Source organism: Phoxinus phoxinus, assembly GCF_949152265.1.
Source record: "Phoxinus phoxinus genome assembly, chromosome: 8".
In the NCBI taxonomy this organism is placed as follows: Eukaryota; Metazoa; Chordata; class Actinopteri; order Cypriniformes; family Leuciscidae; genus Phoxinus; species Phoxinus phoxinus.
The window spans coordinates 34,953,403-34,969,275 of record NC_136883.1 but is presented as its reverse complement, the minus strand read 5'-3'; the positions used below and the strand labels follow the sequence as shown (position 1 = coordinate 34,969,275).

Below are 15,873 nucleotides of genomic sequence, written 5' to 3'. Positions count from 1 at the left end.
CTTCTTAAAGTCCTAGACATTGTCCTTGAGTTGAGGCCTCTAGGCTTTGATTGTGAATGGAAGCCACAGAGGACTACATGTCCAGTTGATTTCTTTCTTTAAGGGGTTGTTCTCCTTCTTGTTGTTGTTGTTGTTGTTAAAATGGTAAAAGCACAAAAGCGTCTGCAGAGGGAAGGAACACATAACGGTGACCTACCTAAAGAACGGGATGTGCTTTTGAATATGAACTGTTTACTTTCCTGTGAATGTTTTTGAGTTACTGTTTTTTTTTTAATGATGCTTTTTCTCTTTTGCTCTTGATTGTGCCGTTGCTGCCAAATGGAAGAATTTAGTGGGGCTTTTAGCTGCTCCTTTTATCTGTTACTGTTGTCTTACTGCAGTTATCACGAATATTGTTATTATTATTATTTCATAATTATCTCATGTTGGCAACTAAAAAGGCATGTTGTGCACTATGAACCTTTTTTATGTCTAAAACTATATATAAATATATATATTATGTATGCATATATATATATATATACATATTCAGTGTATATATATACAATGATTGTAATGTAATATATGAATGTTCAGAAAATGTTATTTTTGTCAATGAAGACAGAAGGGAGAGCTCGATGCACTTGGTTTTGGTTTAAATATAGATATTTTTCTAAAAGAACAAAAATATATTATAATAAACAATAACAGCCCCGCTTTACCTTAATATGAAAAGCATTGTCACTGCCTTTCATTGGAAACGTGTACTATGTATGATGACTGTATTGAGACTGTGGTGCACGTATATGTATCACAGGTTTGTGCTGTGCTTGATTTGTCAATGAGGTTGGTCCCACCACAGCCCTTGTTCATCAAACCCTGTGGACAAAACACACTGGACGCAAAACATCTATAAATGCATAAACAGATCAATAAATATGCTATAAAGAAAAAGAAGAAATGAATTGAGTGTCTCAATGTATTCTAGATGAGCATATGATATTCAGATGTGTTTCTTAAGCAGTGGTGTTGCATTGATTTATCATGTCCAGTGTGTGCTGTCTGCCCTTTGGCTTGTGTGTGTGTGTGTGTGTGTGTGTGTGTGTGTGTGTGTGTGTGTGTGTGTGTGTGTGTGTGTGTGTGTGTGTGTGTGTGTGTGTGTGTGTGTGTGTGTGTGTGTGTGTGTGCGTGCCTGTGAGATAGTCAGGGCTTGATGGACAACTTTTAACCTGCCCTAATTAATTCATGATACGGATATGATCACACAGATGGGAAGTATTTTGCAAACAGACGAGGTCTATTGTTCTCATTGACTTTGGTGTGGGATATTTTACGGGGTGGAAACAATAATATTTGTACAGTTGTTTAAATCGAAATGCCTTTTCTTGCTACATTTATATACACACAAGTGCACCATCGTCTTGTTGGTCGAATTTAGACCCAGAGGTTCAAATATAAGCAGAGAATGAGCTCTTCACAACAGAGCCATTTGATGAAATTACGTTCTCATTTAGCATTGAAAACCGAATTATGGCGTCTCAAAGAGTGAAGGCAGAGCTGTGATTTCACAAAGTGCGACATTATATGATATCAGAAAGCACATTGTCAAACAGCTCCATGCTACATTACATGTGTGTCACTGTCACAGCAGTTTTATGTTGTTTTGATTTTTCAGCTGTTGGTGCTTTTGTTCCTCCTACACCAAAACATATTGTTACTGTATATTTACGAATATGATCTGTCTCTGATATTATAGCATAAGGAGATGTCGGTTAAACACGATACAGTATCAGTGACTCTGTGGTCTTCCACTTTGCAGAAACTCTTTGCTTAGATGAAGCTGTTCAAGCTATGATCATCCCAAATTCACAGTGCTTTGAATGGACGATGCAATACATCAGATACTCTGAACCATGTAGCAAATCAAGCGAATTGTATGATAAAAGTAATGTCTGATGCTACAGTGTCACAGTGAAGATTTGAGACAACTTGGTTTGTCTTTCCAGTTTACCTTGTGTATGATTTACTCTGCTGGGACCTCAGTGGTATGCATTACGAGGATGTATGTCAGTGCATGGATTGATAAGTGAACCGTTTCACTTTCTAATGCACATTTCAAGATTGCCTTCAGTATGAGTGGAATAGACCTGCGTGTTAAAGTGCTATTTCATCAAAGTTAGGTGTGACAAGAATCACCACAAAACATTTCAAACTGAAAATAATATGGTGCTTTTTTCAATACTGTTTGTATATTATTGACTAAGAAAGCTGATGACCATCATGAGATTTGAGGTTGTGGGTTTAGGACACTCGTGATTTCAGAGTGCTTTGCAGAGTGAGTTTCTGAGTTCTCATATTGAACAGAATATTTAATACATACTGAACAACCCTTGTGAATTATATATTCAGACGTTCTACATTCTCTCTCTTTTCACCCTTTCTCCATTACGCTATATTTCTAGCCCTTTAATGAATGGAGAATGACATTTCATATTGTTAGACTGTGAAATCTTGGTGTACTGTCCTATCTTAATATCTTTGTATGACGTCCAATTTTTCTTTGTAAAGGAAATGCCTACAAAATAAACATATTCACAAAGACTGTTCGTTTTTCATATTATAACATTATAATGAAAACATTTTCATGGTATAAATTTAATCGGGTAACGCTTTATTTTTTTCTTGTTACTACATGCATTTACTATTGTAATAATTATAAATTAGGCATAATTACATGCAACTAACCCTAAACACACCACCCTAACCCTACTTAATTAATATTACTCAGTACTTAAATGTATAGGCCTACCTACACTGTAACAGGGATATATTAAAATGAAGTGTAATCATATTTTGGGGTCTGTGGCATCTGAAAACCCTTAGCTCAGACAATACACGATATCATAATGTGACCCTGGCTGGATCACAAAACCAGTCATAAGTCGCAGGGGTGTATTTGTGGCAATTGCCAATATATTCTATTCGTCAAAATTATCAATGTTTCTTTTAGGCCAAAAAAAATCATTAGGATATTAAAGGGCACCTATTATGACATTTAAAATGTTCCTAATGTTGTTGTGGGAGTCCCCAACAACAGTTTTACATGCATGCAATGACAAAAAACACTTTTGTTTTCGTATAATATGCATTTATTTTTACCTGATTTGCTCACCGACTCCCAAATGATTCGTTCAACGACTCGTTTTTCCAAACCCCTCCTCTGCGCGACGCTAATCTGCGTTGATTGGTCAGATGACCCAGCAGTGTTTACAGAGATAATACTTATTTTTAACACGGAGTGCAATGATGCTTTTATCAATTAAATTTTATTATAATAATGATTATAGTCCACTGCTTTATAGTTTGTAGTAAAAAACGAAAAATAAGATAAAGAATTTAATGTTATGTTAGCGAGCATAGCCCAGAGTTCATATTGTAAAAGCACAATCAGTCTTTGTTTGCATTAGCCCGATGCATAAACATAACGTTTTTACAAAAAAAAAAAAAAATGCAGTTACGTTACTACGAGGTATTACTCTATTCTTTAAGACAACTCCGAAAACAACGACAAACACTTCACATATCTCAATACAATTGTCATTGAAGACCTAGAAGCTAAACGGTGCTTACACAACAAACAAAATAATTATTAAGCATGCTACATAAAATATAAAAGCAAAAATTATTAATAACACTTACAGGTTGTGATACGGATGAGGAAGCTGATGCAAATACACTTGGAACTGAACCTTCCTTCAATATCAGCGGCTGGCGAATCCAAGCTTGAGTGCATTTAAAAAGCAATCGTCTTCAAAATGACGCGAGCAAAGCTCAAGGCTCGGACTATACTTCTGTGGTATATATGAATTGTAGCCACTTAGTCTTCAAATGCTCCTCCTTGGGCAGATGAAAAAAGTTTGCTTTTGAGAACTTCAGAACACAGCGTCTCGTCGCCATGACGTTTTCAAGTTTGCCTTGGAGCGCAATAAGTGGGCGTATCGTATTCAAATAACTTGACAAGTTGACGTCATCTAGTCAGAGAAAAAGCTTCGGTCTTCTAACGATTCATAAAAATGACTCAGAGTCGACTCTCACTTTTGAAAGACAATAACTTTATATACGGTGCACTTTCATATTTCAAACTTTGCAGGATGTTTTTGTTCACTTAGATCTATGTTACACACTACATGAAAGGTAAATTTCAAAATTCCATAATAGGTGCCCTTTAAGTAAAGATCAAAATCGCAAACATAAATGGACAACTTTAAAGGCGATTTTCTCAATGTTTCGATTTTTTTGCACCCTCAGATTCCAGATTTTCAAATAGTTGTATCTCGGCCAAAAATCATAACAAACTATACGTCAATGGAAAACTTATTTATTCAGCTTTCAGATGGTGTATAAATCTCAATGTAAAAAATGTTACCCATGTGACTGATTTTGTCGTTCAGGGTCAGATATGTTATTAATGAGCTTTTACCGCCATCTAGTGGATACAATAGAAACAGCACATTGAGTTATAAAATCAGAGATAATAGTTCACCCAATTTTTTTTTAACAGTATTATCATCATTTACTTACCATTTTGTTGTTTATAAAGCCGTAAGACTTTCTTTCACAAAGTGAAAATGAAAAAGAGATGAGTAAGACAGAAGGACACCATTAACTTGCATTGCATCTCTTTTCCCTGTAATGAAAGGCGACTGAGGTTGTCATTGGAAATTCCACTTAATAACAACCTTCCAGTTGTACTGCACACAAATTGACCCACTGGAGCAACAAAACGGTTAATAAAACATGTTTTGGAGCCAGTGATTGCTCAGTTCATTCGGAACATTCCGGTCAGCCGATTCATTCCGAAGACGGAGAGGATGTGACGTCACTAGATTTCCGCAACGCGTCGGTTTTTCCCTGGCAAGATGGCGACCGTCACAACAGGTAAGAGAAATAAATGACCCTTATTTTTGGAATAAGGTGACTGTACAGGTCCATAAAGCGGCTTAAATCATTATTTAGCTTTCTGTGGTGGGACACTCAGAGGGGAATGGCCTGGAGAGGTTTACGTTTGGTCTTCACGAAGGGCTAAAGCGCAATAACAGCGGCAGGGATCAATGAAGCGGGCCCCGCGCTGTATTACTATTGTCTCGTTTTTACACAACATTCCTATTCATATGCTATTTATATCCCTCAAACTTGCTTTAATATATCTTATTAGCGAATAGAGTAAACTATGTTTGTGTTGTGAGGTTTAGTAGTGTACACTGTTAATGGGCATTTTTGTAATAGACATAATGTAAGGCTATATGTTAGCCTGATTATTAGTGACTGTTAGTAGTTTTTTAAAGAATGTCTAGAACAATTCCCTTAAAATAATTGTGCCTTTCTGTATGAGTAAAAGTGAGACCAGCTTTCTGACCAGCTAAACCAGCTTGGTCAGTCTTTGAGATCAACTAAGACCAGCAAACCATTGCCTATTAGGTGGATTTCAGCCAGGTTTAGAATATAGTGTGGAGTGGACCAGTAATACGACTGACATTAATCCTAAATAGAAATAAAACCTTAGACCTCTTATAGTTTATTTTTGGTTCAATAATTGTTTTGACTATCTATGCAGCTAGTTTTGTTACCCATTCTATGTCTAGGTCTCAGAAAAAGCGTTATATAAATGTAACGAATTATTAAAGAAATTCTGTCCTCCTTTATTCACCCTCAAGTTGTTTCAAAACCTGTATGAGTTTCTTTCTTCTGCTGAACACAAAATAAAATATTTTTAAGAATATGGGTAACCATACAGTTGATGGACCCCATTGACTTCCATAGTATGAAAAAAAAAAATACTATGGATGTCAGTGGGATCCCAAGAGTTGTTTAGTTACAAACATTCTTTAAAATATCTTATGTGTTGAGCAGAAGAAAGAAATTCATATAGGTTTGAGAAACTTGAGGGTGAGTAAATGAGTTTTTGGGTGAACTGTCCCTTTAAGCTTGTGAATGGCCTTCAGTTACTGACACTAGACTCACAGCTTTAAAAATAACACCCATGCAGCTGCTCTGGCTGACCATGTGTTCTCTCTTTGTAGTTCATATCCTATATGCTGCTGACCTCTTTTCTATGTTGAGTTGGGTATACACCGATTTTTTTTTTTTTAGTTTTGCCCCATATAATTGTTTTTCTGTTCCTATTTTTACCGTTTGAAGTGTGTTTTTCCATAACCATATGAAAACACACAGCGTGTCATCCAATTAATGCCAAATATGCTAAATAAAATAAATTCTCAATCTGTGCAATAAAATAATATATACATTTTTTTATCTGCAAATTCATCAATGCTTTCCTCTGAGACATTAAACAGCTATCTGACAGATAAATAGGCATAGTAGTCTAACATCTAAAAGCCATGCTAAACAAATAAAATTGCTTTCATTTACAGTCATTTGTAATATTAAAAAAATGCACACATTTCTCATTAGGTGCATCCCAGTTTGCATATGCACTGATCTATACTGTTTTATTGTGTATACAGTCATGGCCAAAATTGTTGGCACCCCTGGTAAATATGATCAAAACTGGCTGTAAAAAATAAATCTGCATTGTTTATCCTTTTGATCTTTCATTCAAAAAATTGCCAAAATTCTAACCTTTCATTGAAGCAAGAGAATTGAAAGTGGGGCTAAATCACATTATGAAATAAATGTTTTTCTCCAAAACACGTTGGCCACAATTATTGGCACCCTTTTATTAAATACTTTTTGCAACCTCCTTTTGCCAAGATAACAGCTCTGAGTTTTCTCCTATAATGCCGGATGAGTTTGGAGAACACCTGACGAGATCAGAGACCATTCCTCCACACAGAATCTCTTCAGATTCCCAGATCCATGTTGGTGCTTCTTCTCTTCAGTTCAGTCCACTCATTTTCTATAGGGTTCAGGCCAGGGACTGGGATGGCCATTGCAGATCTTGGTTTTGTGCTCAGTGACCCATTTTTGTTTTGATTTTGATATTTGTTTTTGGATCACTGTCCTGTTGGAAGATCCAAACATGGCCCGTTATAAGATTTCTAGCCCCGGCTGTTTGGTTTCTATTTTTTATCTGTTGGTATTTGATCCAATCCATGATGTCATGTATCTGAACAAGATGTCCAGGACCTCTGGCAGAAAATTAGGCCCACAGCAGTAAAGATACAGCAGAGTATTTCATTTTACACATGGGGTACTTTTTTATCCCTGTGTGCACCAAACCCATCTTAAGTGTTTGCTGCCAAAAAAGCTATTTTTTTGGTTCCTCTGTCCATAGAACGTTTGAAAAGTACCGGACACTACTGGCACTTCAAACGGGACGGGTTCTATGGTCAGATGAAACAAAAAAATAGCTTTTTTGGCAGCAAACACTTAAGATGGGTTTGGTGCACACAGGGATAAAAAAGTACCCCATGTGTAAAATGAAATACTCTGGCAGAAAATTAGACCCAGAGCATTAAATATACAGCAGAGGTCCTGGACATCTTGTTCAGATACATGGCATCATGTATTGGATCAAATACCAACAGATAAAAAATAGAAACCAAACAGACTGTGCTAGAAATCTTATAACGGGCCATGTTTGGATCTTCCAACAGGACAGTGATCCAAAAACAAATATCAAAATCAAAACAAAAATGGGTCACTGAGCACAAAACCAAGATCTGCAATGGCCATCCCAGTCCCTGGCCTGAACCCTATAGAAAATGAGTGGGCTGAACTGAAGAGAAGAAGCACCAACATGGATCTGGGAATCTGCAGGATCTGAAGAGATTCTGTATGGAGGAATGGTCTCTGATCTCGTCAGGTGTTCTCCAAACTCATCCGGCATTATAGGAGAAAACTCAGAGCTGTTATCTTGGCAAAAGGAGGTTGCAAAAAGTATTTAATAAAAGGGTGCCAATAATTGTGGCCAACGTGTTTTGGAGAAAAACATTTATTTCATAATGTGATTTAGCCCCACTTTCAATTCTCTTGCTTCAATGAAAGGTTAGAATTTTGGCAATTTTTTGAATGAAAGATCAAAAGGATAAACAATGCAGATTTATTTTTTACAGCCAGTTTTGATCATATTTACCAGGGGTGCCAACAATTTTGGCCATGACTGTATATACTGCGATTAGTATGTTCACACTTAAAATATCCAAAAAGAAAAAGTGCACTAAATATCCATGCATTTGGATATTTATGCATTTAATTAACTGTAAAAACCAAGTGTGGAGTTTTTGGACACTTTATGCACTTAACTGTCGCAGTTTTCCTCACGTAGCTGATAGGGAGGTGCTATATCAGTCTCCTTATAAAATTCATACACTACACGGTTAAGTAAGTGTATCTGTATAGTGCGTCATTTGAGAGACAAATTGTGAATTAAAATTTTTCATGATGTAAATAATCACGGTGTTTTCCTTGGTGCTTTAGCCACATCAGAATGGATCCAGTTCTTCAAAGATGCTGGGATCCCCCCTGGACTGGCTGTCAACTATGCCGTGTCATTTGTTGATAACAGGTAAAAACAAATGATTGCCTTTTAATGTAGTGATCATGAACATATGTACACCTGTTGGGGAAGTTAAAAGTAATGTCTCATGTTTTAAAAGTAATGTGTTACAATATTGCATTACCCCCTTAAAATGAACTGTTACTTATTTAAATTTTATGGAAAGTAATGTTACATTACTTTAGCATAACTTTTTTTTCAGCTGGGCTTGCTTGTTTGTTTGATCATTTTTTTTATTCATTTTGAGGAATACTGAATCTGTGTGTTGTGCAAGTGAGATGAGTAAAAGCATGTATGCATTTAGTCTTAAGCTACAAAACCCATCATGTTCACACACAACTCCTCTGCACTTACTCCTGATTTTTCTCAACATGGGGACAGAACAGGAGAGCTGTCAGTCAATAGTACATGGGAAAACAGCTTGCATTACTTATTTGAAAAAGTAACTCAGATTTTTTGTTGTAAATTTATAAGTAATGAGTTACTTGTGACTTAGAAAATTACTTGTAATGCATTACTACCCCCAACCCCACCTGTTTTTAAGAGGATGTTCAAAAAAGGATTGATCTCAGTCTGCTTATGTGTGCTTTAATTTGCTGGATGTTTTTCACCATTTTGAAAGGTCAGGATCTGGTCTGCTCTGAAATGTGAACAAACAAAATTCTGAACACAACTGGAAGCTGTAAATGTCTCAAAGTACCTTTTTTTCTCTCTCTAGGATTCAGAAAAACATGCTCATGGACCTCAGTAAAGAAATAATGATGGACTTGGGAATCTCAGTCATCGGGGACATCATAGCTATTCTCAAACATGCAAAGCAAGTGTATAGACAGGTTGGTGCAAATGCTGGATTTTGAAGTACAGGTGAAACGCGGAAAAATTTGAATATCGTACAAAAGTTAATTTATTACTTATGAAAACCTTTTCACAATATTCTAATTTAGAATTTGGGGTTTCATAAGCTGTAAGCCATAATCATCAAAATTATAACAAATAAAGGCTTGAAATATCTCACTTTGCATGTAATGAGTCTATATAATATATTAGTTTCACCTTTTAAGTTGAATTACTGAAATTAACTTTTGCATGATATTCTAATTTTTGAGTTTAACTTGTATTTGCGTCTGTAAATGTTTCAAAAAGTGAAATAGTTATTTTAGTAAAACCCTAATAAATTTGCCAATATTTTTGACATTGTTATTTTTGACAACGTAAGTGTTCCAATATTTACAGATGTAATTATTAATAGATTGAATTTTTAAATGTCAATTTGGAATAAAAAAGATATAATAATAATATAGTAGTACATAAATCAGCAGCAATCAGAAACCCTGGTCTCTAGATATTGGTATCAGTATTTGTTGCCCACTAAAGTTTGGCATGCTTCATTATTCTGAATGTGAACTACTCTACCTTTCTCTTAATACAGGATATGTGTAAAATGGCAACTGAGGCCATTACGGCGGGACAAACTAGTGTACAGGCTGAGCTGAGACGTACCGCTAACACTCGTAAGTGTTTGAAGTATTAAGTTGTTTTGCATATACATGTCCTTAATTTACAGTTTCCCTGCAGTTCTTTACTGGTTGCTCATACAGGGAGTGATTTATCTTTGTCTGAATGGGCTGAAGCTGTAGCTCTGGTAATGTTCATGTTACTCTGACAGCTGCCACACGCATGATTGCCAATGCTCTGAGTCGGGACTCCCCACCAAACACTCCTGCCCGGCGCCCTGACAACCGGATATCAGTGACGGTCTCCAACGCCAGTGCCAAACCAGGTACCTGTCATTGAACTTTATGTACATCAGTAGATATGTCAGTCAAGGGTTTAGTGAATGCACCTTGCTAGTCTTTAACTGCTCAGATTATTACAGGACACTGAAATTACTATTTATTATTTACACTATTGTTCAAAAAATTGGGGTTGGTCAGATGTCTTTTATGTTCACCAAGGATGCATTTATTTGATCAAAATACAGTACAAACAGTAATATTGTGGGAATATTAGTATAATTTTAAATAACTGTTTTCTATTTAAATGTAATTTATGTGATTGTCTCATTCTAATATGTTGATTTGATGCTCAAGAAATATTTCTAATTATTTTCAATGTTAGAAGCTGCTGCTTAATATATTTGTGGAAACCGTGATACATTTTATTTTTAGGATTGTTGATGAATCCTGAAAATTAAAGTTCAAATAATCAACATTTATTTGAAAACTTGAAACAATGGAAAAGTATTTACATTTATTTTAAATATTTCACTTTTGATCAATTTAATGCATCTTTCTTTCTTCCTTCCTTTCTTTTTTCTTTCTTTAAAAAAATGCATTGACCCCAAGCCTTTGAACAGTAGAGTAGATGAGTTTGGATGAACTCTTTAAATGGAATGGGATGATTTAAAACTTTCCCAGTTTTAGTTCCCAGCAAGCCAGCAGAAGAAAATGGGTTGCAAAAGAAGCGCCGGCGAGTCACTAGAGAAATGGAGGGGAAATATATCATAAACATGCCAAAAGGCACGACCGATCGCACCCGACGCATCCTGGCACAGCAGGCCAAGAAAGGTGCCCTGACATAGTATATTTGTTGAGGCTTAGAGCTGATATGATATTAAATTAGACATCTCTAACTGAAATTTGCAGTTGGTACAGATGAGATTGATTTAATCTTATCATCTTCCCTTTCATTGCCACAGCTAAGATTTTAAAGCGTACTTCAGTGTTTGACAGACTTGGGGCAGAGTCTAAGACTGACACCGTCACAGCCAATAAGGTGAGCAATTGATGTGTTGATTTTGCCTATCAGATAAACAAGAGAGCACAAATCACTGAGAATTGTTTTCTCTTTATTGCACACATTGTTGTTTATTGACTCTGTAAATCTGTATTGGGTCTCATGAAACAATATTATTTTTTACATCATTGCAAAATTTTAAACGAGCTATGTGTAATAATTTTAATGTATTAATCTCTTTTTTTACTGCCAATGAGTGAACAGCTTGTAACAAAACTTTAAAGGGGGGGTATAATGCCCTTTTCACAAGATGTAAAATAAGTCTTTGATGTCCTTAGGTGTGTGTGTGAAGTTTCAGCTCAAAATACCCCCTATTTTCATATATTATGTTAAAGTTGTCACTTTTTGAGGGTGATGTCGGTCCTTTTAAATGCAAATGAGCTGCTGCTCCCGGCACAGGGGGCGGAGCTAAGAGAGCTCTTGTCCTTTTACCTCACACACACATGCACTGATGTCAAAATGTCAAAAACGTTTAGCCTTTTATGTTTAAACCGGAGACTCTAGAAGAAGTGAAAACATGCAGACAACATTTCTGAATGGTTTGTTAATGAATTTATGTAGCTTATGTGTAGTTATCTTCTAGTCATTGATTAGCATATTCTGTCTTGATAAACTATAAATCGTGTTCCGGGGGCGGCGTTTATGTAAATTTTAGCGTTGGTGATGTCACCAACCCCCGAGGAATGTCGTGTAGTTCCTACCAACCATTTGTTGTAGTCCTCAAAAAGTGATTTCTTTAAAATAAAATATCTCCCTTCGGTTTAAACTTTGAGCATCATAACTTTGCAGATGTTGTCAAACAGCAACAATACACACTAACTAAAGTTAGAAAAGTGAATTCATAATCAACCGAGACCTTCCCCAACTTCCTAGCTTGTCTATGAAAGCCTGTAGAGTTATTTTTATGTGAGGATTTCTGGTCGTTTTTGCTGGGAAAATCAAAAGCATGTGACGTTTACGCTCCCGAGAGCCTCTCTTCTGTTCAGTGACACATGACATGAATTCTTAATGTTCGGGATAATGCTGAAAGAGCCATTCTGTGCTGTGATGCACTGTAAAGAGATTCATTCAAACTATATTCTTACACATAGCCAGATCTATATAGTCTATAGTCTCAAATATACTATATTCAAACTATCATAATAGTGTCATTTTAATGACCTCATCTGCTGACATGATGCCGAGCTGGTGCAAACATCCACATCGCTATGATCAGATGCTTTTGTAACTGCTGTTTACTCACCGCTGTCTTTTTTGTTGTTTATTTTGTTATTGAGAGTAAAGTGTGCAGGATATTTTTACATATTAATCTAAAAAACATTGCTCTCAGCAGAGTGAATGGTATTTGTGTTTGTTAAGGGTATTTCCAACTTCTTTTTACCCAAACAACAATTCGTTGGTTGCTCAACGACCACCGGTGTCGCTAATATCAAGTGTTTCTGAATTATACATAAAGCCCTTGTAAATAAAAGGGGGGAAATCTATCTCCCCTCCCCATACTGTGTGTACAGAGTTATGTCAAGGCAGTTATCCACAACCTCAAATAATAGGACTCTGTATAAAAATAGATGATTATATAAAATGGAAGTAGAAAGAAAATATTCAGTGTTTGAAAATTGCTATCTTTTACTATGCTTGTAAATGCAAATTTGAACGAATATATAATGCTTACTGGCTCTGGGAGAGCGTGAGACGGGGAAATGTATTTTGTGTCATTTCATACAAAGTTTACAACATTTAAATAGACATATCAAATAGTAGAATATGTATTTTATCTGATATTACTCTTGACAAAGGTCTGATTTCTGAGAGACGGCAATGCAGCTTTATATTTGCGTTCGTGCCGTGCTCACTTTTCACTTCTCACTCATACATGTTGTTTACACTCATTCACTTCACACACACATTATTATTTTTATAGCGTAGTGATTTTAGAGGTTTATGTGTAATATGCTAACCCCTGGATCAGCTGCTATCCAGCAAACACGAGGACTATGTCTGCCTCTGTATATGGGATATTTTTCATCCCATAATATTATTTTATGATGTAGAATTCCATTCCATGTAGAAAGCCATTATCGAATAAGGTATTCAGAAGAGTATTATTTGTTGTTCATTCGTACATTAAGAACTAATTATAAAGTGTTTCAACCAATAACTCCTGATTTCTTTGCATCGTTGTCTTCCTGTCTCTTGTTGTGCAGCAGCCAACAGGTGTGTTTAGCCGACTAGGTGAGGCAGAGGAGGATGAAGAGGGTGGAGTGAAGGCCGTTAATGTCACTGACTCCTTCGAGGACAATGAAAGCGATGAGGAAGGCTCAGTGCTGCAGTATGCCGGCGTCCTCAAACGACTCCCACCTTCTTCTAAAAAAGAGACTGTAAACACCAAATCAAAACCTCTCACTCTGCGTCGACTGGGTGCCAAGTACAAACTCCCCCCATCTGAAGGCACAGCACCCATATCCTCTACCTCCTCCTCCATCCTGGAGGGGACACCTAAACTGGGTGTGCTGCAGAGACTGGGAAAAGCCCCGTCAGTCAAGCCTACCTCCTCTACTCCTCTAGTCAGTCAGCCTGCAGACACGCAGGACAGTCGAGTCACGAGTAGCAGAAGCAAAGCTCAGGGCAGCTTCGCTCTGGCCAGCCCTAAGGTCAGTAGCAGCACAGGTGACACTCACGGGGCTCAGATGGACGCTGGGGCGGTCAGTGTGTTTAAGAGGCTGGGCACCCGGAAAAACTAATGGACAAACTGAAGATGGCACCCCTTTTTATCCTGCTTGCTCCTTTTATAACCTAAAACCCACCTGAATTTCCATTTGAGTGAGTGGAGAAACTCTAGGACCACTCTTGATGGATTGGGAAGTCGATATGCTGTACCTCATTAAGTGTTATGATTATGATATTAGGGGACAAAGAGGGACGGCTGCAATATGTTATATGTCAGTGTGTGTGGACAAATCTTATTTTGGGTTGTAGGAATCGTTCTTTATCCTGCTCTCCTACTTTAATAGCTACTCTCCTGCGCCCCTGTGAGTGAAACATTTTCCCACATTAAAGGAGTTTATAATGAAGATTTTTAAATGCATGGCACCCAGCATCAAATGCTCGAAATATCCTTTTTTTTTTTACTAGAGTAGCCAAGAGACGCAAGTGAACGCATGTGCTCTGTTTACCACAAACACCTCCAATTCCTCCATGAAGAAAGCTCATGTTCAACCATCCTCTTACCTTTTTAAAGAGATAGTTCACCTAATAATGACTATTGTCATCATTTACTCGCCCATTTACTCATTTCAAAACTCTGACTGACTTCCTTCTGTGGAACAAAAGATGTTTAAGAAATGTATTTTTGTTGATCAAATAGTGGACACTTAAATGATTTGGTTATCAACAAACTTCTGCAGAACAAAAAGAAAATAAGTCATACAGGTTTGGACATGAGGCTGGGTAAATGATGACAGAATTTGCTAACCTATCCCTTTAACTTAAAGGATCAGAAAAAGCCTTTTAATGGCTTAACTGATCATGTGCGTATCGCCATTAATGCGCATTAAGCTGTGGTCACACTGGACTTAAATTTTTTTTTTTCAATATTTAACAAGTGATATATAAATATGCATACACATATCTACTGCATAACTGCAGCTTTAACGTTCGTGTTCCTTGCGATCAGCTAAGAGGTCTCGCTGTGACGTAGCATGTCTTTACCATACAAATTCTAAGGATCATGTTCCCCAAAGTTGGGCTTTTAAATGCCACAAAATGTAAAACTTCTCCCACATTCGCATGCATATGATTAGAATTTAAGTGTCGTGTGACCGCCCCTTTATGACCACAACTGTTACTTTGCTTGAAATCACACAGTCAGTGTGTAAAAGAGCCTCTGCTATCAAATTTCCGCATTTGAAATGCCACATGACGGAAATTTGTGATGTTAAGTCAGTGTTACCTGGACGAGCAGAGCAAATATAGCATTGGTGATCGCATGCTGTTGCCAAGCAACACACGTGGAGGTGCGGACCCTTGTGTTTTGTGTACGTTTTGTACAGTATCCACTACTCATCCTGTTATAATAGGTATTCACCTTCACTTTCTGTGTTTTATATCATGTTTCCTCTGTTTTTATAAATATTTTAAGTTGAAGCATCTCAAATGCAGAATTTAAGTTAGATTGTTTAAGGAATAATAACTGAGAAAACATTTTAACTGGGTAAGTTTATAAAATATTAAGATTATTTGTTTTTGGAATGGATTGAATATAAAATGATAAAACAGAAAAAAAATGGAATGGTTTCTTTTATTTTTCAAATGTCATGTGAAATGCATTAATATATAAATTTAACTGGGTTTTAGAGCATATTATAGTTACATATTTATTATTGTATCTTGGTGGTTTGAAGGGCTGTCATTATAATCTGAATTTGAGTACATTTCACAATGGAAGAAACGGTAACACTTTACAATAAGGTTCATTAGTTAACTACATTAGTTAACGTTAACTAATAATGAACTGCACTTATACAGCATTTATTCATCTTTGTTAATGTTAATTTCGACATTTACTAATACTTTATTAAAAT

The 15,873-nt window shown here is 36.4% G+C and overlaps 1 protein-coding gene across 6 annotated transcripts; it reads left to right on the top strand.

Moving 5' to 3' along the window:
• The first annotated feature begins 4,767 nt into the window (after nucleotides 1-4,767).
• On the top strand, nucleotides 4,768-15,644 carry cUnh19orf47 (chromosome Un C19orf47 homolog). 6 transcript variants are annotated; one of them, XM_079621594.1, is made up of 8 exons: nucleotides 4,768-4,917; nucleotides 8,419-8,506; nucleotides 9,216-9,330; nucleotides 9,927-10,008; nucleotides 10,164-10,277; nucleotides 10,915-11,064; nucleotides 11,196-11,272; nucleotides 13,498-15,644. In XM_079621594.1, exons 1-8 carry the CDS (start codon nucleotides 4,899-4,901, stop codon nucleotides 14,032-14,034), a joined length of 1,182 nt encoding a protein of 393 aa, XP_079477720.1. In that variant the 5' UTR covers nucleotides 4,768-4,898; the 3' UTR covers nucleotides 14,035-15,644. The 6 variants fall into 6 exon arrangements, with proteins under 6 accessions (XP_079477720.1, XP_079477722.1, XP_079477724.1 ...); XM_079621596.1 differs by having other exon boundaries at nucleotides 4,797-4,917; nucleotides 10,921-11,064; nucleotides 13,498-15,568; XM_079621597.1 differs by having other exon boundaries at nucleotides 4,840-4,917; nucleotides 10,921-11,064; nucleotides 13,501-15,561.
• The last annotated feature ends 229 nt before the right edge of the window (nucleotides 15,645-15,873 follow it).

Excerpts from the sequence above, each read along its gene's own strand:
- cUnh19orf47 (XM_079621594.1), top strand. Across the intron at positions 8,507-9,215 it reads GTGTCATTTGTTGATAACAG|GATTCAGAAAAACATGCTCA; the intron begins GTAAAAACAAAT and ends TTCTCTCTCTAG. Across the intron at positions 11,065-11,195 it reads GGCACAGCAGGCCAAGAAAG|CTAAGATTTTAAAGCGTACT; the intron begins GTGCCCTGACAT and ends TCATTGCCACAG.